Genomic DNA, 27,698 nt, shown 5'->3' on the forward strand with positions numbered 1-27,698 from the left:
ATCAGACAGAAATAACTAGAAGTGCAAGAACCCTGATTTGTGACTTGGGGCAGCTAGGTCCTGTAGGTGGCGCTGTATTAACTCACAATTACGTTTGGAATGCCATTGTCATTACACTATTATATTGATAGTGTTGGAGTACTCGAGATTGGTCTCAAGTCAAGTCAGTCTCAAATGCATTTTTACTCAGTCTTGTCTTGATATCAAATATCTTGGTCTCGCCTTGGTCTTGATCTCTAAATACAGTGGTACCTCGGATTTCGAAGGTCCCAGACTTCGAACAAATCGGAGTTAGAACAAAAATTACAAGAAAATCCAGTACTCGAATGCCCCGAAAAAAGTCAGTGAAAACATAACGTGCGTGGACTGATCAGCTGACCCACGACGCACTTTGTTATTGTGTATAACGCAGCCTCTGTATGCAGACGTGTCCCGTTAGCTACATTTACTGACTGTTTTTTCTTCATATTGAGGTGTAAAACCTTTCCTGTCTCCACACTGGACCGTGGTAGAGGGTCACAGGGGAGGTGCTCGCTCTCCACACACACTCCAGGGTTTAATGTCCTGTTGTGGGCTGGAGCTGGGACAGGGATGAGGCGAGTCTGGGACAGAGCTAAGTTACTTGGTTTATGACTTTGTCACAGCCAAACTGCACAGAAGCGCACATTCAGAGCTGGACACGCACCGGGCACCTCTTCACTTCTGGAGAGACGTCACTCACTCGGCAACCCCTCCCACATGCAGCGGCCACACACATAGAGGAACAGCGCACCTGCAGCAGACACTCTACATTCACTCCTACAAAAGCCTACTTTAAGGCTTGGAACGCATTATTTCTTTTTCCATTCATTGTAATGGTAAAAATCGATTCAGATTTCGAACAATTCGCTTCTCGAACGGCCGTCTGGAACGGATTGTGGTCGAGAACCGAGGCACCACTGTATCTTGGTTTTGTCTTGATCACCTAATACCTTGGTCTCGTCTTGGTCTTGATCTCCAAATGCTTTAGTCTTGTCTCGGCCTTGATACTCTCCAGTTCAGTCCATAATGTCTTAGTCTCAGTTGGTGTGGTCTTGACCACAACAGTACTATTTGACCATCACAGCTGATATTTAATTCAACGAGTTAACTTCTGCCATGTAAAAAAAAACAAAACAAAAAAAAACTCTGCACTCCTCAGTCATTCATGTATTCTACTATGCTTATGAACTAAAGTTCATAATAGAATCTAACTATCATTTTCAGTTCATAAATAAAAAGTGACCGAGCCATTGCCCTCAGGTAGAAAGGAACAGCACAGACAAGAGTAGGAATGTGACATGTTTATATTGAACAGAGTAACATTGCGTTTACATTCAGACAAAACAACCAGCTGTTTTCAGTTTCGGAAATACTGGCTCTGTGATTACTGCAACTTGTCATGTGGTGTTGAAAGGACACACGTTGTTAAGGATCACTTTGAACATTCTGGGCATTGTCTTTCTTTCTATATATATATACTCGCACACACACACACACACACACACACACACACACACAATGGAACATTTATGAAAGATATATTTGACATTGTGAAGGGGACCGGCAGTGAGAGAGGAGGGTCAGTCGTAAACACAGTAGTGACGGTCACATGGTTTGTCTATGGACAGTTGCTATGGGGGTTGTTTGGCGGTTCACAGTGGGTCAGTTCAGTACAGCGTGACACCTCATCATTCATCATGGGGATAGACATTATGCAGAAATGATCTATGTCAGATGTCAACACGATAATCTAGATGGGGTGGAGGGGTTGCGGGGCCTGTCCATCATTTTTATGCAAATGCATGTTTAGGTTGGATGCAGGTGTGATGGATATCTTTGGAGATGTCAGGCAAGCATGTGACCAGAGGTTGGAATCGCTTTGGTTTCTTACCATTTTTCCCCTCTGATACAGTGTGAGGTTTTGTGGAGCCCCTTGGTAAACTATGGGAGAGAGTGAGTGAGATCCATGTTTTCTGTACCGTACTGTACTGCACTGAACCCTGCCACTTGCCATCGTCTCTTTGGTAGTTTTGTGCTTCTTAAAACACCTAAAAAACCCTCCGCAGTTCGCATCAAGAACAGCTGATCAAACTGGAAACACATTTTAGCACTTTTCAAAAAAAATTAATTTGAAATGTCATGGGAACCCACTGAAGTCTGGTCCTCAATCTAGCTGGAGTATGAGACGTTTCATTGATGGATGACTTTAACTCTGGACAAAAAAAAAACAGCCCTTCATCACAAATACCTTTGTTCAGGGTTTCACAATGAATTATAAATAATTATTTTTACTTGTATGCCATCTTCATTTCCAAGTAGAAACGGTGTTCAGCAAAAAGAGGATTAGCGTTGTAGAATAAAAGTGATATTTTTGTTTTTCATTAAGCGTTTGTGAAGTAGAACTTGTGTTTACATAAAAGCATATACATAAAAATAAGAAAATTTTACATCAAAATCCATTTAATGCAGCTACATCACCTCACCTCACATAGACAGGATTAAGTGCTCCTGTAGCCGAGATGCTAACAATGCTAATATGAGCTTGAGATTGATTCAGTAACAATAGAGATTGTAGCGTTTTTCTTCTGAGATGTTGCAAAGTGTGAGATAAAACTATGAATATATTTGAAGTTGGCGTGGGCAGCAAATATATTTTGGTTAAAGGTGAAAAGCCAATCGCACATGGAGCCCTTTTTTACTTCTTCATCTGCATGTCTGATATTGAAAAAAAAAAAAAAATGTCTCTACATTTTTTAAAAGACTGAAGAGGTTACCGTGTGGTGCCAGTCTAGGGATTGACACATCGATGGTGAAGCAAACCAGAACTTGGTTGTAAATCTGACAGGCGACTTTAGGAAGACCCTCAGTGGTAACTATCCAGGACAGATGAAGGAACTCTGGGACTCGGCTACTTCGAGGTCCTGCTGCAACTGAGTCTCTGACAGATCATTTTTAACACTAATACCAATTAATGTCACATTTTATTTCTTCCTCTCAGCAATTGCTATTTAATTTCTGGCAATATTCTAAATCTAAAATCATCTAAAAGTCACTGCTTTACTCTAGGAGAATTAAAAAATATTTCCCTTTAAATATACATATTTCTCTTGACAGTCAAGCATCATTCCATCAACCTAAAAAAATGTATATTTCAATTGAGGCAAGAATCGGCAGTTGCGAATATGTCTGTAATTCTTATTTCCTACCACCCCACAGCCTTGGAAAACACAAACACTGACACAAACGTTAGAAAATACTTTGACAATCGTGAATCTGCATAAAACACATGATCGCTTTAATAAATACTATACGGTATCAGTCTACTGTATCAACACCATCGTAATACTTTCACATAAGTAAACACGTCATCTAAATATTGTGCACCCGGGGAGGAGTCCTGCGTTGGGCCGCTGCAAGCAAACCAAGAATAAGAGGATATGAAAGAAAGTTTGGCACTAATCATAGGTTAACAGTGTCACCAGAAGGCTTTTGTGCTCAACAGGATCCGTCGTGGTTTCCAGTCCACTGAAATCGGCACAGGATTCTCACCTCACACCGGAAAGGCTTTCTTCCGCGTCTCCGAATGTCAGTCTCTGTAAATAGATGTAGTCCTGGTTGCCATGGTGATCCAACTCTTTCAGTTTATAGAGAGGACAGGAGGGGGAGGGGGGCTCCAGGGGGAGGGGATCGATGGCATCAGGCGAACGGGTTGTCTGATTTTAAGATGCAGGCGTCAGTGTCGTGGCAGCCCTTGCCGTTCATGTGTTCCGAATGCCCGTCGATGCTGTAGCAGCCCTGGACCTCGGTGATGGACGATGCGGTGTACGAGGCAGAGCGCAGGGCGTCCGAGTGGTTCCCCATGCTGCTGCCAAACTGGATGTTGTACTGGTTCCAGTGTCTCCTGAGCACCGCCTGGACCTGAGCAGAGGAACCGGCGGTGAATTTTGATGAACATTTTCGGGTGCCCAACAGTACACAGACAAGACAGTACTGGGTGATACTAACCTACCTTCTGTCACGCTACAGTACTGCTACTTAACATTCTAAAAGCAAACTTTACTGTGAACGAAACGTTTCTATCAAGAAAAACATGAACCAGGTGAATGAATAAATATGTTTGAACTACCCAAGCATTTAGCACTTAGCAATTAGCTGCGGTGAATGGACTGACCAAGTGATGGGCTGGTGAGGCTTCATGAAACCGCGTCCTTATTTTCAGAGCCCTGTAGGTGGCGCTCTTGGATTAAAAATGGGAGGTTTCACTGAAGTGATGGTTCAAATCCAGAGATTCTAGAGCAGAGAGCGCCCTCTAGTGGGCTGTGAAAATGAGGACACTGTTTCATGAAGCCTCATCAGCCCATCACTAACTGACACAGAAGTAAAATAACAGATGGTTTATGAGTCAAGTTAACATGTCTTTATGCAGACAAACAAACCACAAACAGTGAGGTTCAGCACCACAGGGTCCAGTTTGTGTCCTTTCTGTTTACAGCATCATGTCTGGGCTTAACTTATAGAGCCTACTGACACCATGATGGATCAGGCCTTCAGAGATTTCAAAAGCAGCGTCTCACCTCTCCATTGAAAAAGCAGAAGATAGTGGCCACCAGCAGACCCTGGAGTGAAGGAAAGGAGAAGGATGAGTGGGAGGGGGCTTCATTCCTTCTTGGTCCATCAGATAAGATACATTTTCCCGCTTTCCTTCCTGCGCTTCGCCCCGCCACAACATAAACAAGAGGACTGCGAGGAATTCGCAGCTTCCTGACCAAATTTAGTCAACGCTCCTGAGCAAAGTTTCCTCAAAAAATGCACACCAACTGTCGGAGGAGAGGCGGACGATATTTCCATCGCCATAGAAAGTGTCTGGAGTCCAGCTCTCACCTGGTAGTGCATGAGTATGTGCATGATGTAGTCGTAGATTTCAGAGGAGACTCGTCCTTCGGGTTTGTAGGGGAGAAGCACGTACTGGATTCCCAGCAGAGGAACCAGGATGAGCGTGGCCCGCACCGCCTTCATGTAGAGACTGGACTCGGCCTGGTGGGTCACCTTCAGTTTGGTGATGAGGACTCGCACGATGTTGAGCAGGAAGAACAGGTTGACCTGAAGGACACAAGGCGGAGGATTAAATGTATTTAAACAGTTGAACTTGAAGCAACAGCGTATATCATGATTTATAGTGAAATAACAGAATGTTTGAAAGATGTCATTCATGTTGATGCAAGACCTACATTGTATCTATGAAACCTAATAATAAAAAAAATGTGGTTTTATTCTTCTTAATTCAACAATAATCTGTTACTTCACGAACTAAACAGCAAAGTTTCCCAGTTCCATTTGAGAACAACGGCTCAGTCTGGCTGGAAAAGATGAAAGCAACACTTTAGACAGCACTGTGAACATGTTTTCATGTTAAAGTCTCGATTGTTTTGACACATAAACTTCAGAACCCGAGTCGCTCTTGTCTGCAGATGAACACGTCCGTCCTGAGAGACGCTACGTGGGCAGTGATTTCCTGCCTGCCGATAAGGTTGATGGTCCTAATCTGACACGGGCCTGGGGAGCACTGGGTGGATCTCAGCAGGATCCAGATGAATTCGGTTCAGAAGACAAACAGGATAATGAGCTGCAGATCGCTCATGCGCTCACAGCGACTCATCGCTGCCGCTTCTAATGAGAACTGGAGCCCAGAAACAGATGCAGGGAGGTTTTTGGCTGAAGAGGAGCAGAGATGATGTAAGAGCTTCCAATGAGGATTCCTCTTTATATCGATGACTCTTCCGACAACCAGCGTCAGCCGGATTGTGAAACACGAGTGTCTTCACAAATCTGGCCAACGTTGTCGAAACGTTCACATCTGAAGCTGACAGAGCTCCTTTTTTGTTCTTTGTGTTCCAAGGAAAGAACGGCACTCACCAGCAGGGCGGCGCAGATGGGACCATGGATGATGTAGAGCAGCGAGGTTTTAGCACTGATCCAGCAGCTGAGGACCACAGAAAGAAAGTGTAGTAGAAAATGATGAATTATTTTAGTAAACGCCTCTTCACTTAAATCTATATTTTGAAATATACTATGGGATGGAAAAGCAGATATTAAATTTATAGTTAGATGTTGAGATGAATACCATTGAAACACTCACTTGTCGTTGTAGTAGTAGCTTCTCGCGATGGCGTGGATGGAGGCAGGGATCAGTGGAAACCCTGCAAGGGACATATATGCCATTGAAGGGCCACATTTCAACTCGCAAACATCTCTACTCTTCTAACTTTCTTCTTCTCCTACTCCTTTTTATTTTATCTATTTTTTGTCACAACATTGATGACATTTTTCCACAAAAACGTTTTTAAAATAAATGATTCCATTTATGACCTTTATAGTTTTGTTTGAATTTCCTCCCTTGATCCCACCTTTTTTAAAATAAACATGATAAAGTATAATGACTCAGGTGGGTTTAGCACTTCATTGTTCATAAAAATACAGTAAGTCAGAAACTATCCTTCTAAAAGTGTGTAAAATGTTTTGACTACATACTACATTCTTTATTGCATTTGACTTGCTTTTTTATGAGGCATAACGTCGAAAACAAGCAGTGCAGTACTCCACGTACCCCAGCCCAGCAGGTAGTACCACATGAGGTGCTGCTTCTCCGCAAACACGGCGACCACGATGAGAGTGTGGAGGTAGATTCCTTCACACAACATCCAGAAGTAGTTGCAGCCAAACAGATAGAGATGGATGAACTGAGAGACTTTACAGCTCGTCTGCAAAAAAAAATAAAAATACAATTTGTAATGTGAGCAAGCTGTTCTTTCACTGCTGTAAGATTTAGCCAGTGATTTTGACGACAATAATTCACAAACAAAACAATAACAATGAATTACGCCTGTTTATAACAAGAGTTAATAACAGATAATAATAAATAATAATAACATTAAAAAAAATATATATATATATATATATATATATATATATATATATATATATATATATATATATATATATATATATATATATATATATATATATATATATATATATATATATATATAATAAGGGGGAGAATAAAAATGAAAAAACAAAAAAAAAATAGTTGACCAAAGCAGAAATCTGAATGACTCACTGGGTTTCTCTGCACCAGCTCCTGGTTGTTGGCTACAGCGGTCAAAAAAATAATAGTGATGACGGAGTTGAGGACGAAAGAAAAGAAGAGGTTCTTGTGGAGCGTGATCCTCTGACAGCTCAAACTCCTGCAGTGGAAACATCAGGGATCAACAACAGCACAGGGGAGCCACCACCAAGGCTGGCGAGCAAACCCACTTGAAGTGGAAGAAGATTCCCAGGGAGACGAAGAGGGAGGTGAGCGACAGCCCGTGTCCGATCAGAGCGAGGTAGAACAGATTCATTGCAGTCTGAGAGGAAACGAGACAAGCTAATGTCATTATCTGCAGCTTCAGGTTACATCACCGGCACGGAGAAGACTCGGGTCCTCCTGTCTGCTGGAATCATCAAGGCCACAATTGAATCATCTCGGAGGAAAAACTCAAACATATTGTCCTGTAGCTGCATGTAATTATGTACTTTAAAGACTCACGACTGTCATTGTGTAGACAAGTGTCACGCACTAAACTAGTTAGTACACAACCAATGTAATTATCGATGGCTGTGAAGGCTGAGGCAGAACTTTACGAACGTGTGGGAGAGTGGAGCAGGAAAGTTGCCTTGGAAAGTGAGAGTGAGCTTTGAATTTATGCAGCATTTAACTATTTATAGGAAGATTCATTTGTGGATAAAGAGAAAATGCTGAATGTTCAGTTTGTCTTATCTGCGTTTAGCATTTCTAGAATTATACAACCACAGAATGACAAATAGTTTTAGAGGTGACCAGTACTAGCGTCGCTAAAGTTTATAGTGACTTGCTAATCTGGTGGGAAAGTGTGACAGCAATTCACAGTTTGAGGATGAGATGTACTAGAAGTGTCTGTGTGCGGAGATGGGTACGTGCTCATGCAGGAAAGCAGCATTGGAAAGTGAAAGTGAGCTAACTGAGCTAACTGGTCCAACAAACTGATCCCATCTCTATTCACAAAAGTGATGTTTGACTCGGGTGGAAACTATCCAAGAAAATGTCATTGACTTTTGGAGGATAAAGACGTTGTTTGGGGCAGTTTTTATTTCTTTCGGTTGCTGTGTAAATATTGTTTTAATGTAATGACATCTCTCTGAGGCCCAAACTGAGTAAAAGGTTTGGTCAGGCACAGGTCCAGTTCTGCAAATTCATTACTTAAGAGATGACAAGTTCAGTTTTCATCCTTATTTTCACAGATCTCAGGTGGATTAAATCTATAAAAAATAGTTAGACATTCATCCATATCAATAACTGAGTGGGAATTAATAGACTCACATTGAATGCCAAAAGACAATAATATGAGTAAATATAAAATGATTCCAAGAAATATGGACAACAAAGCTGATCATTCAAAGGAAGCCTGCTAATGCTGGTGTTCTTGATTTTCTTCAGCACTTTTTCATTGAACGCCAGTGAAGCAGACGTCTCACCACTCTGCTTTCCAAGGTGCGCTCATTGCACCGGGTGTAGTTGGTCCAGGTCCGGTTGCTGTGAGGGTGGATGAACCAGTGGCCGCTGTCAGTGCAGATCTTCGTCACCATCTCTGCAGGTGAGCAAAGAAAAACCCGACTGTGTCACGGAAATGTTCCATCCCACGCTCGCGCCTTTTGTCCACTGTGCCATCTCATCGCCCCCTCTCTCACACCACTCTTTCTCAACCCTTCATCTTCTGTCCTTCCCCGGCTCTCACCTGAAGGGTCGAAGTCCTCAAAGTAGTCGGGACAGTGCTGCTCAGACGTCACTCCGGCTTTGGTGTCATCCCAACACAACCATCCGTCCCACGTCCGATTACACACCGGCTCTGCACACAGCAAATTCAACGGTGACAAAAACGAATATTTGCACTATGAAACCGAGATGAGAGAGATTTACCATTTCCTGTCTGAGAGTTGTCCTTCATGAGCTTCTGGTAGCACTCGAACTGAGCCGACACGATCTTGTTCCGGGTCAGTCCCATGTCGTGGTAGACGTTTGTCGGATGCTGCTCCTGAGTTTCGTTCACGCCCAGACTCGCACTCACAAAAGCCTGAGAACATGAGAAAGGGTGAAGGGTAGTGAAGGTAGTTTAACTCCCCAGTGCTTCGAATGCGCAAATACACAAGCAATTTTCAGTAACTACCAGTGCAAATGTGTGCGACAGGAGAGAGAAATGAAGAGGAAGAGCCAATGACTGGTGCGAAAGTATTCATGAGACACAGGCTTTTAGCTAGGATTTTGACAAAGGGCGACCAAAATCCCGATCCTAACCCCACCCCCTCCACAAACACAGGACTTGCTTTGTAAAACAGAAATATGGCAACCGTGACGGCCAAAATACTGTTGTGAAATGTTGGAAAATTTGCGACTTTGGATCATATTCAGCGAAATTACCAGTGAGATGACACGAGGAATTGGGCATTATACAGGCAATAATAATACATTTAGGGCGTCCTGCTGAGGAAACGGGGCGTCCGGTTTTGAGTGCTGGAGGGCGTCCATTTTTTCACGTTTTGCAGGTTAGGGCGTAAGATGCCCTCTAGCTAAAAGCCTGATGAGACATATGAGGAGTGATGGCATGAGAGCGTGGTGAAAAAAGTCAAAGAATAAAGTTGAAAAAGTGAGAGAAAAAATGGAAAAATGGAATAGATGCAATGAAGTGAGGTTGTGAGTGGTAGACTCAGCAAAAAGAGTGAGAGAGGGGAAAAGAACAAGAGAGAAAGTGAGAAGAGATGAAAGACAAAAAGGAGGAATGGATGAGTGAGAGTGTGAAAATGTGCGCCAGTAAGTGTGCGAGTGAGCAAGAGAGATGGACAGAGGAGGATAGAAGTGCAACAGAGGAATTAAGCATCAAGAAAGAGGGATGAGGAAGAGAGGGAGAGAGAGACAGACGTATGTGGAAGACGGCGTGAACAGAGGTATGAGAGTGAGCGTGATGAAAGTCCCGCCAGAGAGGGAGAGAGTGAAGCGTGAAAGTACTAGTAAAACAAAAGCAAGAAGAGCACGAGGGAGACGCTGGGAACAGGACTAATGTGTGGGCACTGAAAAAATAAAGGCTTACCTTGGTTAGACAGCACAGCAGCAGCGTCATCTTGCTGCGTCTGAAGCGAGCCATCGTGTCCTCGTCCTCAGCTGGAACACAAACAATGGAGGACCATCAAACTGAAAGTCTCGGTAGCGGTATTTGTTTTTCCAAGATCAACGTTATGGAACCCTGATATTTGTACTTTAGCCTTTAATGACAAACACATCAAAGACGATTTTTCAGGTAAAATAAAAATACATTCCTGTTTTCACAGCGACACGATATTATCAGGCTGTGCAAACGGAAATATCTTCATCTTCAATTACATAAAAGCTGAGCTGTAAAAGAAAAAAGCCTCCAGGAGGAAAAGCTCTGAAACCTCAGAGGTTCCGGTTTGTTGACCGAGGTCACGCAAACACAGCTGAGTCTCCTGGAGCGAAATATCTGGAATACAAACTTGAAATATGGCAACATTTCATTCTGATGACTCACATGTGACGGTGAAGCGGCTCAGGGTTCAATAAGAGCAAATGGAAATGTTTGAAGGGCAAATGTTTGGCCTCAGGAGGAGCAGCTTTTGTCAAGCTCACTCTGAAATTCTGCGACCTCAAGTTCTCTGGGATCTTAAAGCATTTTTTTTGATGGGACTAGTTTTACCTCTGGACCCGGTGTCAGTTGGAACTATCACAGAGAACGATATTGCACCCATGTGACCATGCGGATTCTCTAATATGCGATTGCAGATGAGGTGGTCCAAGACACATGAGGAGCATCAGTCAGGGGAAGTGGTGTAAAATGGAGATGGTTGATGGAAGCACAAGTGTTGGCTCAGCAGACAGACAGGCTGATCTTTTACAGGAAGCATGAGCAACTATGACTCAAAAACACAACTTTCTTTCTCAAGGCAACCGATTTCCAAGCTCGTCCTCCAAGCCAGAAATTTTGTGTGATCACATATGATAAAATGAGGACTAAACATTGCTCCAAGTTGAAAACACAACACCAAAGTGGGCAAGGTGAAAGAGGTTTGGGGTGTTTTACTGTAAAAACATGGAACACAACCGCTGCTTATGGAACGAAAGTAAGTCGCTCATGCCGCCCAAACATCTGACGTCAGCAGATGGGAAATAGATTTATGCCTCAGGGTGAGAAGCTAATGTTCAGATAATCATCTGAATATGTTAAACATTTTTAACTCACTTTTTTTTCTGGGATGGACAAATTAATTTGGTCAAAACCCCAACAACATACCTCGGACCACAGAACTATTTTACAGGATAATATTTCTTAAGATTTAAGGCCCATTTATGCTCAACGTATGTATAGATCCCGATGTGGATGAGGCACTGGGCCGTGTCCTGCGTATATTTTGTTCGGAATTCTGCATGTTTCCACAAAGCGTACGGACATGGACGAAGCATTACCACCTGAAACCATGAGGGCAGAGTTGCTGTTACTACCCGATACGTAACATAACAATGGCAGAAATTCTCCGTCCCCCCGTTGCAATATATTTAACGCCCTATCATCCACTGCCTCCTGCAATGTCTTTTGTACAAGAGCATTTTCAATACTTCTTCCACAGTCGCTATGTTTGTTTCTGAGTTTGTTGTTGTCATGAACTTTTGACTCGGGACTGCACCCCTGGTGGATATATTGGTGAAGAACAGCACTAATGCAAAGAACCCATAGCAGCATGTGATCCGTGACCGTAACGTTGTCTGAAACGGATGGGTAGAATTTCGTACGTAAAGGCAGTGTAAATGAGCCTTTAAGTTAAATGGGTGTTTGTCAGCCTTCCACAGGAGGTGGCAAAACTGGGGCAAAAACCCACGAGATAACACGAGAAGCAGTCGGTAGCAATGGGCTGGTGAGGCTTCATGATACAACGTCCTTATTTTTTATTTTCATATGAGGTTTCACGTCAAAATGGATGTTCACGTCTGATGATTCTAGAGCAGAGAGCGCCATCTAGTGGGCTCTGAAAATGAGGACACTACTCTTGGTCCTCCACATCAAGGAGCATCTCCAGCTCCTCCAACTCCAGGTGTTCTGGGCATGACCAACATGGGCGACCATGACATGCTGCTGTTGTCCTGCGTGTAGCAGAGGAGCTGGTAGAGGCTTCTGAGAGTGTGTAAAATAAAGAGGCATGAGAGTTTAATTTCACATGAGCACATATTTCAGTACCCCACAGGGTCTACAGCAGAATTTTTCACTGTTTATTTTTCAACATTCTTATGAAGAACTAGCTGGGGCCTCGTGCAGCCATTTTCTGGATACATGCCAGGATGAATGGAATGAAACAACTGGGTAACTACATGGTCACTACATCACTACACGATGCCCGGTCCTGCTCCTGCACTGCCTACATAACACCTAACCAGAAGCTGGCTGTGCATTCGGGAATGCTAGTTCTGGTCTCTACGTTTCCCAGATCTCAGCCAGGAAGCAGCTGTGATCTTGGCGGTATGGACTCTGAGCATGTGCGTGCGAAGGAGCATCTGATATCTTCCAGGCAGCTTCTAATTTGCACATCACCATAATGTTGTACTGTTCCACTTAAACCTCTCCCCCCACCTCCTCCTCAGCTGTGCTGATGTGACGGAGGCGGCACCGGGTCAGAACCCACTGCTGACAGAGCTGCCAGCCACTTCTACCAGATCTGATCAATGTGTTTGTCTTTGTACTCTCGTATCCCGACGACTCTGAACTCTGGGATTTCAGTTGGCATTAATGCCCCATAACATTACGACCACCAGCCCAATGTTATCTAGGTAGCTAATGCTACGGATTCATTCCCAGATGCTACTATTATATGTGAATATTCGTTGGATATGTGCCAAGATAAATGGACGTATACATGGATACCCAGAGGATATGCACTGTCAAGGATATGTCATTTATATACATTATCTGTTGCTCTCTGTTAGTGAGCAAGTAAGCCATTCAGAAGCCTCAGAATTCACCAGCACGATCCCCAAAGCGAGCTAAAAACACAGGTCTCTCTCCCTCTTCATAATTGGAAAAACACGAAAGCAAACCCTTGTGACAGTGAAACACTTCATCGTGCATTTATGTCTGCAATCCAACAGTAAATGAGTTCAAGCGGTGGGCGTCCACTCTGTATCTGCAGCTCTTATCACAAGAGCTCCGCCATATACAGCTGTTTGGATGTTTTATTCTCTGGTGTTCATTGGTAAGAAGTGTAAACCAGGACGATGCATTTGCTTTTGTGGATGTATTTAAGAGCGCGGTCCACAGGGCCAGAGCTGGGTCATACTTATCTCGCCTCACTGTCCCTGCTGAGATGACACTGTAAACATTCTTCTGCTGTCACAGGAAGTCTGGCGCCGATTCCGGCTCGCATATAACCGAATCAAGAGGATGGATGGTCGAAAGTGCGGAGAGCAGAGTGATGGACTACAAGGATGAACGGTTAGAAGAATAGACGTTCAACAGGTTGGATGGACTGAAGATAAAGACGGCATCCAGAGGGATGGATGGACGGATGAATGCAGGAATAGAGCGGAAGATGAATGGCTAGAAGGACGGACGAAGTAGTGATGGGCTCATGAGGCTTCATGAAACAGTGTCCTCATTTTCAGAGCCCACTAGATGGCACACTGTGACCTGTGATCTTTTCAATGAAACCTTCCATCATTTTTATCCAAGGGCGCCACCTTCTGAGTAACGAAAATGTGGACACCACCACATGGGACACGCAGTAAGTATCGGTGCCGGCTATTTTTTAATAGCCAATATATGCATTTATTTCAATTTCTTTCTGTAAAAGTCGCTTGCGATTGGTCAAAATGTGCGTACACATCGAACAACTTCAGGTTGGAGATGTGACACATGTAGTGGTGGACATGGACCTAGGCTGGTTTCTGAGAAAACACACTGGTCAAGTGAAGAAATTGAGAAAGAATTCTAAAGAAACATATTTGTCTTTCATTTTAGCCTCAACAAAACACAAAGTGCTTCTGTGGCCACAAGCGGACAAAACGTAAGTCTCAAAACAGATGGATTCACGAGGTTTGAGAACGTATAAATAAGGATAAAAGTTGCTTCAATGTGACGTCATTATCAAGCTGGAACACTGTTAGTTTACTTGTATTTGAAGATTCTAAATGTATATATGGAATATATTATATTATTCAGTAAAACATATGTAAGCAACGGTCACCGATCGCTAGGTGCCCCCCACCACAGACGCAAAAACCCTGGAACGGATGAGTGAAAAGCTAAATTGATGATAGCTAGAAATTCACAGATAAAGATAGCAGGAGACCACCACTGTAACTTATGCTGAGAACTACAAGATCAGGAGAAAACCCACAACCTCTGACCGTCCATGGTTCTCATCTGTCCAGAAATCGTCCAGCGGAACAACCGAGATCAGTATTGTTTAGTTTGGACTGATAAGAGGATCAAGTAAACAGAACCTTTGAAAGTCTTCCCTGGAAAAGACTATTTCAGGAGACAGCGTTGTGCGATAGTTAAGATTTCACAAACGCACGGAAGGAATAAATAAATAAATAACTAAATTGTGGGAAAAATGTCAAGAAATGAAGATAAATATCAATGTAAAAATGAAGTAGAAGCACAGATCTACTTTATAACATGGTGTATTAATATATGGAATATATAATATTTTAAAAATTTACTGAATATACTAATAATTCTGACCTTTTTTCAACAGTAAAAACAACATTGAAAAATGTGTATTTTTTAATGAGAACTTGTAGCGGCTGTGATCTCGACATGTCTTTGCGACCAGTGGGGGGCAGTAATGTTCGTAGGACCACCGTGGGAGATGCCAATGAGGCGCTCTGGCGACTCTGCAAATGTGGGATTCAGGCTCAGCAGGGACAAAAACTGAGCACCTTCTCTCTTGGGTAAGGCTGACAGTGGTGGGGTTCACCCCCGAAACACCACGAGACAAGACAGATTGGGCAGATGAAAATAGCCACCACTCATTTTTCCTTCCTTTGGTTGAGTAACAGACTGCACATTTACCACTTTGGTTATATAATCTCACAGCTGATCAGCGTGAGAAAGGCATGATGGGAATTATTTCCTGAAGGAGCCTATGGACGCTGGAGGAACGTGGGAATGAGACGTAAAGACACAGAAGGAGAGGGAGAAAGCCAGGGAGACCTCCTCCACGTAGCTGAGGGCAGCTCCAGATGTCAGGGACGACAATAACAGCAGCGCACAGATGTGAGGGCCGACTGGAGGAGAGCCCAGTCGACTTGTTCGTAGCAACACAGATCATGAGGAGGCTTTCCAGTAACGCCCAGACAACTGAGAGGACATAAATTCAGATCAGTATCCAGCTCAAACCCAGAACTGCTCCGCATATCCACTCGCTCCTCGGTTGTTTTACTGGCTCCGACCACCGTGTGTCTTGCAGCTGAATGGTCCACTGAGTTTAGGAGTTGAAAGAGATCCAGCTGGAAACCCTCAAGGGCTTAATTTGGGAAGGAAAATAAAACAGATAACAAGAGCGACAGCAGCCAAAAATCATTCCTGGTCAGAGGGCGATGTCTGTCAGAGTCCACGGAAGACTTCTGCCAAGTTTTGGAGCGAATAGTGCCCAGTATGAGGAGTGAAAGCTGCTTCTTGGACAAGCAGAGTTTCACTTTGAACAATGTTTAACACCAACTGATTTGTTTCAATTGCACAATGTGTTTATTTACTCTAGTTAAAAGGGTAACATTTCTGAAAAGCTTGAAACTGTGCAACAACTGATTCCGATTATCACTCTTTTGTCTTTTTGTTTCTGATTATCAGTTATACTGCCAATATAGTTAGCTTTTTTATTTCAAGATTTCAACTTGTATGACTTTCTGAAAATTATTCACATTTATTTTTATTTTTTTATTATCTGTGGTTTAAGTTTTTTCACCTTCAACACAAGATTCCCCCTCAAACCTTTTCTGATCGTACAGTAAGGTGTCTTTTTCCCTTCAAAAAATTGCTTGCGTTTATATATATATATATATATATATATAAATGTTGACTGCACTTTTTAAAATGTATTTTAAACAAGGTAAAAAAACAACAACAAATGTAATAAAAATGTATTGGAGGAGATTGAATGAACCATTATTCATTTTACAATTTTTGGAGAGTTTGTTTTCTTTGAAGTGTCCTACTTGAGCATGCGCATTGACATCTTTTTTTGTTTGTTGCTACGAGCCAACCACCCACAGGCTTCGTGTCAGTATTACAACACTTTACCGATACCCCGAAAAAAAAAAAAAAAAAAATATCGTTCATAAATTCAAAAATAACTTTAGAAAAAAAAAAGTTCAAGTTATCTTTGACTTCATTTCACAAAATTCGCCCCTCAAAATGAAGAAAAATAAAACCCTTTGTTAACCCTTAAAGACCCGTGGAGTTCGACAAAAAAAGTTTGCATCACTGGTAGGAAAAATAAAAAATGTACAGCAACACACCACAAAAATGTGATTAACTCATGTACACATATCTCCTCTAGATCATCGGAGAATCCAAGAAGACAGACTAGTGTAAAAGGATTCAGTTCAAGCAGCCTCATATATATATATATAGATATAGATATAGATATAGATATATAGATATATATATGCAATGGAGAAAACAGTGCAACTTCCCAGATACAAATAAACAGACGGAACTAAACCTGCAGGCTGCAAACACTAACTGCTTTAACAATACTTTCACGAGTTAAGTGTGTGGCCAGGCTGCAGGACTTCACCGTGTCCGTCTCGTCCCTCACCTGATCCCCACAACTCTGCCGATTTTCCGTGTCCAGTACGCGCAGAGGGCACATGGCGGTCCACACTGCGAACCCAGTGTGATATTTAGTCACAAAAATGAACTCTCAGATTCTCTCAGACTTTTGCTGTGTGTTTGCTGCAGCAATTAGGAAGATGAATCAGAGCAGAAAGCCGGAAGGGAATTTTTTTTCGGGGACAGACAGTCGGCAGAGTTAAAGCAGATGTTTACACTCCCTGTCGCACCCATAACCAATTATCAGAGTGATTTTTTATCAACGTAGAAAAAGCCACAAATTACATTTATCCCACTCTCCATGATGTTTCAGAACCACCAAGTCAAATCCAGTCGCCTGGTTCTCAGCTACTGTATAAGACAGGTCCAATAATACACAGTATTGTCAGTCAGAGAGGTACATGTAAATGTCATTGTCATGTGTCATGAGGTCATGTGTTTGCATTGCGAGTTTGTTTCTCAGCTGAACAATCTAACAACAAATTCTGGGTCTGACCTCCTGAATATTTGTTATGTTTTTAGCTTAATCTAGACTCCCCAAACCTTCCAGTTCTGACTCCTTGTCAACATGATCCCCAGGAGTCTTTAAAATACCACATCTGCTGTCAGACAAAATCCACTTTTGTCATCTAATGTCTGGACACCGCAAGATACGTGTGTTTACTGTATCAGAGTCCAGACACTCGACACTTCAGAGCATTCAATAAAGACTTTGTGAAATTTGTGAAAGACTGAATGTTGGTTTCGTCTCTGTATCAACGCCCAAATACTTCAGGGGTGTTGTCATGACCATTTAAATCCGATCTCCCTGAACTCCTTAAAACTCCAAGCGATGTTGTGTTCGGGTTTGTTCACACAAAGCGTAGTGTGTCCGTCAAACGCAAATACATATGTGTAGGAGGGATGCGACACGTCTGGACCAACATCTGTGGCATCAAAGGCTCAAATGGAAAAATATGAACCTTGGCGCATTAACCAATCAGAGGTCGATATGGTAAGGTACGCAAAAAGAGGGGAAAATCAGAAGTAGAAGCAAAACCAACGGGAATGGCTCACCACTATGATGGCACCTCTGGAGGCGCCGATGGACCCAGGGATGGCGTTGATCAAATCTGAAACTTTCCAATAACTTAAGCCCCAGAAGACTTTTGGTTGACCGGGGCGCTAAGTGTGACTCGTGGGAGGAATCCGGAGTGCCTGGAGTAAACATACTTAAGGACTGGGGTTGGCCCAACCCAAACTTTTTTGCTGAGCGGTGCGCCTGAAACGTACCTATATCAAGACGTGAACATTCAAGATTTTGATACAGGAAAAACAACAATATTAATTTCCCTGTTTTTCCTCCATCATGCAAAATTGTGCACATGCCCTTCAATGTGCAACTACAGCAAGACCAGCCAACCACAAACTATTCTTCAGGTGTGTCACAGTTCTTCATGCGCCCGACTCACAGTCACTTTAAGGTCTCTGATAGGATTCATCGATCTACAGCACGGTTATCACAAGTTTTTCCACAGACCATCTCAGATTACTGTGATAAGTGCAATACCTCACCTTGTAATGTAACTCACGTTTCATTCCTGTCCATCACTGTGTCGCTTTTGGGAAAACTTTGAACATATTATCCATATATTTTCACCTCAAGTAACTGTATTTAGTCTTCCTGAAAACCCGAGACACTTGTGTGATGCGATAGCTTTCACTTCTTTACCACGACGACGCCGGCTTCTTCTGCATTGGAAATCAACCAAGCCACCACGTAGTACTCAATGACTCAGCGACACCATGTTTTTCTTAAAGTTGGAAAAACATCAAGCATACAATTAAGGGTAATACTGGAAAGTTTTTCAGTAAATGGCAACCTTTTCTTACCTATTTCAGCTTATTAGACTCCCTCCCATAAGACTAATTCCTGGTCAGAGATTTCTATTTCACTGTTTTTGATGCGCAAGATGACCTCCTCTAGTTTCCACTTCTGCCTCCAATTATTTATTTTTACTTCTTTTTTTATATTTATTTTAATTTTTTGTATTATTGTTTATCTTATTGTCACAATTTATTTTGTTTGTGTGCTCTTTTTTAGGTAAAAAAAAAATCAAAACCCAGAAGAATGACATCTTAACATTGTTTTTTTTTGTATTGTATTGTGGTCTGAAATTACAATTGTAACATGTCATATCCTCTAATAAAAATATATATTAAAAAAAAAAAACAACAGTTATTTTTCACTAAACCCACAGTCACCAAACTCAGTCTGTGAGTTTTTGCACAGATATTTTACACCAGTAAATGTAATGCTAACAGCTGAGTTGCGCAGGATACTGACATTGCTGCCAAACTTTGCCTTCATTAGAGATGGAAGAACAGACTCTGCTCAAGAAAGGCAGAGGTCACAAGCACAACATTTGGCAAGAGCTATCATAAGTCTACACAAGGCTTCACGGCTGGTCATTTTCCCGGACCCTCTTACAGTAGCTAGACGTCCCAGTTCTCCAGTAAAGCTTACTGACATTCAGACAGGATTAAAATCTCGTGCATTTTTTTCCTCCACCCAGTGCCCCCAGGTAAGAGCGCTGAGGATGGACCTGGGTCAGGGATGTTTGCTCCTGGTTTTGCAGGGCACGATTGCGTGGGTGAGGAGTTCAGGTCACTTAGAAAAGCGCAGCGTGTTTATATCCAAAGTTGTATTGCACATCCTGCACCTTGAGCCAGGCCTCGAATCCCACACAAAGAGAACCGGATCCCTGTTCCAACTTGGAGTGACCAACAAGTGTTTTCTTACAGCACCTTGAGCTGCTGAGTGTTTCCCTGCAGGACCTGCGGCGACCAAAATAACCCTGGAGCGCGCTCAAATCCGTGGCCGTGTCGAAACGCCACGAAGGACGCGTTGGAATATCCTCCATGCGTTTGCTCCGGGCCCTGCACTTGACCTCTACCCGAGCTATTCACGTCAGAGGCGACCGGATCCGGTTTCTGTGTTACAACAACAGGCCGCAGCTCAGAGTGAAAGTGGAAAAGGGGTCGCGTCGCATCTCAGATTGTGGTTTTTAAAAGCAGAGTGTGACATCAGGTCAATTAGCGGGATCATGAGGATAATGGGTACGTCATGTTTTCTTTAAGCGAGCTCTTGAATTCTTTTGATTCCTGAAAACCAATTAAAATTTGAAGCGGAGTCTGGCAGCGCTCGGGGCCTCAGCAGAGTTAGCTCTGATAATAGCTGGCGTTACACACTAGAGTAGCTTCAATAATTGGAGCGCAGACACAAACAGAGACGCTCGGCTCTGAGCAGCAGGGGAGACATTTGGCCGGCTCTGTGAGACCTCCGGACCCGGACCAGGCGGTTCTGACAGACTTCAGCGGTGCAACAAACGCTCTCTTTCAGTGTTTACGTACAGTTGAAGTGCTTCTTTTAAACAGTAAGCTGCAAAACATGAAAAAATGGACGCCCTACAGCACTGAAAACCGGACTCCCTGTTTCCTTAGCAAGACACTAAAACGTATTATTAGCACCTGTACAATGCCTAACTCGTACTATCATCTCACTGGTTTATATGAAATTGTGTTTCCGCCCAGTAATTTCGCTGAATATGATCCAAATTTTCGTAACGTTTCGCAACCGAATTTTGGCCATCGCGGTCGCCATATTTGTTTACCCCCGTTATCTCGTAGTGATCCACATCTCGCGAGTCGCGACAATGAATCCCGCTGCTATTGATGGGATGTCTGAAACCAAACTTTAAACAATCGTACACAAAACTAACTCATGGCTGTCTAATCGGAGGAATATATGGCGCTCCCCTCCCTAGCCCCCCCCGCCCCACACCCCACCCCCCACATCCCAGCGGCAAGCAGACGAACACACAGCCCTTTCAGACTGAGAGCAAAGTAGCTTAACAGGGATTAAAAATTGAGTTGTTCTATTCATTTAATCAAACCTTTACACATGTTTTGTTTGAATGAATGAATGTTGTGGTTGTGAAAGTTTGGAAAACACAGGTGATACAGCTGCATTCTTATCTTGCATAAATATATGAAAAAAAACGTAGACACAAGGCTGTAGACACGATGGCTTGTAGTAAAGGAAAGAATAATTCTAAAAATCTCTTTATTATTATTATTATTTTTATTAATCAGGGTCAGCCAGGTAAAACTATTGCCCAGCAACAGCAACTGAGTTCATGTCTGTTAACGTTTGTTATTTAACTCAGGTGCAACTTTTTATTTTGGGACAAATAGATGTTTACAGCTGTGTTTCTACATAGCAAGTTGCTGGTTGTCAGTTTTTGACATGGTGTGTCGGGAGGGGGAGTGGTTAAAGGCGGGGTTATGGGTTGGGGTGGGGTTTTGGACAACCCATTTCAAAATCCTCGCTAGAAGCCTGACCTTCCTTTTAATTTTTTTTTTTCTAATTTCCTGTTATTTCAACATATGTTTTCTGGTCTCTCCAATTGGCTTAAGTTGAGGAAAGGTTTTAGTGGTGACTTTGTCGACAGGATTTTTTCCCCTGGCTACACCTGATGATATACTTGTATTTCGTGATGGTGTCTTTTGGAAAAAAAACTGAAAACTGGTTGCTTTATAAAGATGAAATCTCATGTAACGAAATGTAAACAAAGCGCTGCATCAAAATAAGCAGAAAACACCGAACACATCATGGAGGTGGACATAATTATTGTGGTTTTCAGGACGTTTTAAACAGAAAAATCCAGAAAGAAACCTCATGTTGGTTGGTGTCTGTTGCTCGCGGAACTGAAGTCACGGATTCCTGTCGGACATATCGTCATATGATATGCTGATTGGAGAGAGATTTACTTCTCCTGATTCAATACTATTTTTTTTTAACAATACAATTCTTTTTGATCAAAGAGAACGAAACATGCTTTTTTACTTCACCACAATTCTTCCTTTTTTCAACTATTTTGTGTGTGTGGTCTTTATTTTTCACATGTTCAAGACTAAAAAATAAATATAAATATAAATAAATAAAAAAAAAACGCCTGGTCAATGCACTGATCAATTGGTTCTGAATTGAAAGATAAAAGGCCAGGAGTGAAAGTTTGCTATTGTAAATGTGTTCAAATGTATTTATTGTTTCAGTTTGCTTAATTGTGTTGAGTCTCTTTTCCATTTAAACTGTTGTCACACAGTCAAAAACTCATGGTAATGTTGAATAACCAAATTATCTATGCCACACATGTCATTTTCCCTCATATGTCATTTAGTGACACTAAAAGGCTTCAAAGTGACAGTGTCAGTTTTGCTGCCTCAGCTAACTTGGGCTCAACATCAGCTTGTGAGCTTTCTTGGCACTCAGTCCTGCAGGTTTCACTGGTGACGGATGTGAAATGAAGACTTGTTGTCCATGTGTGTGCACAGACATCGGTCTGTTTTCCTTTCCCCGGACATCATACGCTCCGTTGGTGAAGTTCACTCGAGGTTCCGCATCACTTCCTCTGTTTTGCATGTCAGGTTCCTGTGCAATAAATCAGGAAGACGGTCTCTACGGTTAGTTTAGCAAGCACAAACACCACCGGCCAATAGAACTTTTCCACTGTCCTCAACAAAAGCAAGCGATCGGATCCTTTCCCCTGCAGACACGCAGCTCCTTTCACCCTCCAGTAAGCTCCTCTATAATGAACGAGCGGAAAAATGACATCACATCCCGATAATCTGATCCAGAACCCGAGGCGCGATCTTTGCTGGCGACGTAGTGCGACAGGATCAGCTGTTGGAGGTGCGCTGAAATGCGAAACAATTAAGGAACCTGCTACTCTTCCAACCATTTCTCTGTGCAGGAGCTCAGGTCTAAAATAAACAATAAAGATGAATCGATGAGAGCTGGGCTGGATAAGGCAACGGGCCAGATGATTTACGGGTGCAGGACGATCCTCATCTGTCTTGAGACTGTGTGTGTTGAGGCTTCCGCACGTTTCCGATGTGGAGAAATGGCTTTCCAACGTAAACATTCATTATATAGAAAGCCCACACTTGGGACCCAGCCAATATAGAGAAACCAAATTGCATATGCAACATCATCATACAGAGAATTCAGTAATTACTATTCAATTATTTGTTATTATTATTTTCTTCCAATTCTTTTTTGAATTATTTGGTGAGTTATTGTTTTGAAAACCCCAAGCACATGGTGTGTGATCATGTATGCGACATTTCTTTTTCTGGGGCAGCATAATTTTAATTTCAATTTGTTTTTGTGGCTTTACGACAACTTTTGTTGTTCTATGACGGAAATGCTGAAAGTCTTTGTGGGCAACTCGATACTTAGGTGTCAGTCTGTAAATACAGTATGTCATTGTGCAAGCAGATGAAGGCCAGCTAATACAGATGATATTAGGGACGCACCGATCCACACCTTCATTTCGGATCAGATCCCGATACCTGAATTTGAATATTTGCAGATCCCTTATTTATCCTAATTCCTTATTACCAGAGCACAGTTTGCGTTAATAGTTTAGTCACTACTGTTGATGGTGCATTAGAAATGTCAGTATAACACCAGAAAAGGAAGACACAAAAACAAGAACAGCATAAATATTAGCCTTATAACAACGGTTACTTTCCATGCTGGCGAGCCTAGCTGGCTCGGCTCGCTCTCCCGCCATTGGGCCGTCAGCAACTGCCATGCTCCACATCATTTACGGGTACGTTGGGCGCCAACTGAATGCCGTATACACAGCACATCCCAGTAATGAAGCAAGTCTATGCTATTGTTAAGACAAGTTTTAGCTTGCATGTTACTGGCTGCAACCTGTGGAATGGATTCCCTGAATGGAGGCGTGTCTCATTGAGACGCACAAACTTTCTGGAAATCCATTACACAGTTTGTAGCAAACTCGCAGAACAGCTGACAAGAGAAAGTTCAGCAGAAAACACAACACCTCGACTCGGCTCATGGATCAGAAATTTCCGCTGGTTGGATCAACAATTTCCAGCCCTTAAAAACGTTGGTATCAAGGCCCAATACGGATACCGGATCGGATCAGTCCCATCCCGAGATGACATCAGTCTATTAATGACTTTCATTGAATACAGTATATAACCCATTCAAAGAGGTAGGCTCGTGATGTACTGACAGCATAGGCCAACAAAGTATGACCATGAGAACTTCACAGCAAGTTTGCCTCATTCTTTGACTCCCAAGGAAGGAGGTCAGTTCTAGAAGACTGAATAAGAAAGATTCTGCACCATGACTGACGGGTCAAGGTAAGGTGTGCCCATCTTACGGAAGAAAGAGGAGCAGCTATACGTTAAACATTTGTTTTATATATATATATACCCACACTTGATGATAGATCCACCAGTGACTGACGGTGGTGTGCCACAGAAAGGGCTGATCACAGTCACAGTCGGAACCTACTGGCCTTAAGGAATGGGTGATAAGTAACATGGTAACATCCGTGTTGCCTGTAAAGGTTCACCATGTACTGACACCACATGCATAATCACTCGCAAAAGAACGTGATGTAAGCCGTGGTGGACTTGTGATCCAACTTGCCGCACAACATTTGACGGACAGCTATGACCTTTCACTGAACACAGTAGAGCAAAACAAAACGTCTCACCTGTTGCTATTCACCATCCAAAAGTGTCCAGAAAACTGACACAAATCAGACATTCGCTGAAATGCTTCCGATCAAAGGCAGTGCGTGATTCAATTTATGACAACGTGATCTGAGCAGATACTTGTAAAGAGCGATCAACTACCTTGAGAACGACCTCAGTGAAGTGGTACACCGCACATCTTAACTGCGGCGAAGACAAAGGTCCCGCAATTTAAACAGCTCATGATGAGTATATCAACATCTCCAGTCAAAGTGAAGTTAACATTTACATGAGGCTAAAAGAGTCCATCCTAGGGTTAGACGCACCTTTCTGCACCGTAAGGATCATCCACTACAACTCACCAGTTCAACCATCACTATTGAAAAAGACACATTTTCTTCCTCACGCTTCCACTTTGTAACAGCCGCACGACATGAACAACACTATTTTAGGAGAATAAAAATCGAATAAACAAGCAACTGCTCTGACAAGTTTCACTTTAAGGCAGAACAAGTATGAAGTCATGTCGCCCCATTGATGCAATACAAGACACTCTTCTGTTTGTACTGGAGTTGACATTTTTCGCGGTACTGACGTGGGCAATATATGTGTGAAATATCGGCACGAAGAACACATGACTTCAAGGTCAGAGAGTTTCAGTTTACTCTCACCTATGTCACGTTATACTTATACAGACACGGACTCTTGTGTAAGTGAGGCAGCACACGATGTTTGTTGATGCGCAAGCAGCTAACGCTAGCTCAGTTGTGAACATTGAGCTGACTTGTAACTTGTAGCTACGAAATATAGAGCAAAGATATCGCAATGTCACAAGGCATTATGAGACGTTATGGGCTCGTCATTTGAGCTAATTTTTTGTTTTTTTTTCCTTTAGAAGAGCAGTCTGAGGATGACTGTGACCAGGATATGAGGCATACGCTAACTCATCCAAAGTCACGTTTTCGAAAGGAAAAGAAAACATGACTTGTGTTCAACTGGAGCCATAAAGCGAAATATAAGAAAATTGAAAATCCACAAGAAGTTATGCGCTGGTTAAACTGGCATCTATACAGGATGACGGCACAGCATCGCGACACACTGTGTCCTTCTGACTGTTTTATACTGTTACAGTTCAAGTCAATGCTAAAGATAGTTTGACCATTTGAAACATTTTAATAAAGTAGCGAACTTGAAGTACTTTTTTCGGGGTTTGTTTTTTGTGGTATCAACAATGACGGAATATCCCTGGTATTGGTATCGACCACTGAAATTTTGGGGTCATGGCGACCCTAGTTTGTGTCGTAGCTTGGTTTTGGTCGCTCAGCGACACATTCAGAAGCTCCTTCACAGAGCTTTGGTCCCACAGAAGTCCAAGACTAACTTCACGAGAGTCAAACTCAAGGCCCGGCGGCTGCATCCAGACTCATTCAGTTGGTTGAAGAATAAATCCAACACTTTAAAGGGCTACGGAAACCAGGTGACCCCCGACGGGTGGACCACGTGTTTCAGGATTTAGCCTGCGACGAAGCAAATATACGCTTAAGTCACTTTCTCTTGTGCTCCGAGGCAGAGCTGGTGGTCAACCAGTCTAATTTCAAAATGCTGCCAGACTCTTATTTCCTGTGGAAGGATGTCAGTCATCGACTCTGTGATAAATAGATGGCCTGCGACTTGGAGTGGAGTTGTGTATGCAGCGGAAATGCTCTGGCTTTTAAAGCCTCAGGTCAGGAGACGTATAAACCACACTGTAGACTGGACGTCAACAGTGGCTGGTTGAAGTCCCACTGTATGTTAGCGACAAAAATGCACCACCCAGGTGCAAGATCAGGAGTCCGCTTCATCGCTCACAATAGCAGAAGAACAAAGTTTCTGAAATGCAGCTCGCTTTTATCCGTGATCTATTGACCTCAGCTCTGACTTCTCTCCTCCGCCAGAGTGGTGACAAGCTGCCAAGGTGGATTACAGCTGATGTGTTGACAGAGAAAGTGCCCTCTTGTCACCGACCTCTGTTGTGAGGGAGAGGCTTCCGCCATCCTCCCACACCTCCAGCACCATCCATCCATCAGTGTCCAGCCCACAAACTTCCAGCATCTCCAAATCTGCTGCTTACGTAACCATGCAGATGATCGAGAGGCGCTCCGGAATCACACTTCCCTCCTGCAGCCCGCCTCATAAACACAGAGTTCAGACAACAGCATCCAAGTTTAGACACTATTCACGGCATGTCTTCATAATCCGACGGAATATCTGCCCCCGCGAGGCCCACGCATGCGTTAAATCACAGCCACATTCCCCCCACATGCAGCCAGATCCACTGATGTGAACATGTTGGCACGCGCGGTTCGTCACGGATTGAGGACGAGAATGCTGTAATCTGTAATCCAGACAAACTGAGCGCAGAAAGCGGAGGGAGAACCCGACAGCATCATTGTCAACACCGGATTATATCTGCTCGACATGACTTGTTCAAACGTCGCGGTGGTTGTTGTTGTTGTCACGCGCGGTTTTGTTTACCTTCGGATTATAATCCAGAGGAGGAAACCGGGTTGGAGACGCACAAAATAGGGAGCTGGTCGTCGATGTCCTCGCGTTCAGGTCTGAGGTGAAGTCGACTCGGTGGATCCCGGTTCCGACTGAACGCGGCTGGAGCGACTGTCAGGTTGCAGTCGGAGGGGCGAACCCACTACTTCCGATGACGTCACCGCGTAAGGTTTTACATTCATAAAACGGACGTCACCATCTCGACCACAGTCGTATTGGTGTCATACTGGACATGACACAGGAGAATACCTGCCGGGATTTTTCAAAAGATTTCAGTTCAATGTTTTGTTTTTTTTTTTTTTAATTAATGTTTACTCTTTTTTGGTTTTGAGAATAAATGTTTATGATGACGGAACATGATGGTGATTCAGTAGCAATTTCTCCTTGACCTAAATATACTTTTTTGAAACTTGATCTTTTCTGTTTTTTTCATTTTCCTACAATATCATCAGTTGTTTTTAATGTTCACAATAACTATTACAACTGAATAATACATATATATTTGTCTTTAATGTTCACAATGATAACTATTACAACTGAATAATACATACAGGTATATATATATATATATTTGTCTTTAATGTTCACAATGATAACTATTACAACTGAATAATACATACAGGTATATATATATATATTTGTCTTTAATGTTCACAATGATAACTATTA

General features: G+C 42.7%; 1 protein-coding gene across 1 annotated transcript; it reads right to left on the reverse strand.

Moving 5' to 3' along the window:
- Positions 1 to 1,313: 1,313 nt before the first annotated feature.
- Positions 1,314 to 27,176, reverse strand: calcrla (calcitonin receptor-like a). The gene is made up of 13 exons (XM_053877010.1): positions 27,003 to 27,176; positions 10,182 to 10,252; positions 9,017 to 9,170; positions 8,835 to 8,945; positions 8,575 to 8,687; positions 7,336 to 7,427; positions 7,139 to 7,265; positions 6,626 to 6,779; positions 6,158 to 6,218; positions 5,935 to 6,001; positions 4,903 to 5,121; positions 4,596 to 4,637; positions 1,314 to 3,939 (listed from the first exon to the last, which is right to left on the reverse strand). Exons 2-13 carry the CDS (start codon positions 10,233 to 10,235, stop codon positions 3,718 to 3,720), a joined length of 1,416 nt encoding a protein of 471 aa, XP_053732985.1. The 5' UTR covers positions 10,236 to 10,252; positions 27,003 to 27,176; the 3' UTR covers positions 1,314 to 3,717.
- Positions 27,177 to 27,698: the final 522 nt, after the last annotated feature.

Source organism: Synchiropus splendidus, chromosome 10 (genome assembly GCF_027744825.2).
Source record: "Synchiropus splendidus isolate RoL2022-P1 chromosome 10, RoL_Sspl_1.0, whole genome shotgun sequence".
In the NCBI taxonomy this organism is placed as follows: Eukaryota; Metazoa; Chordata; class Actinopteri; order Syngnathiformes; family Callionymidae; genus Synchiropus; species Synchiropus splendidus.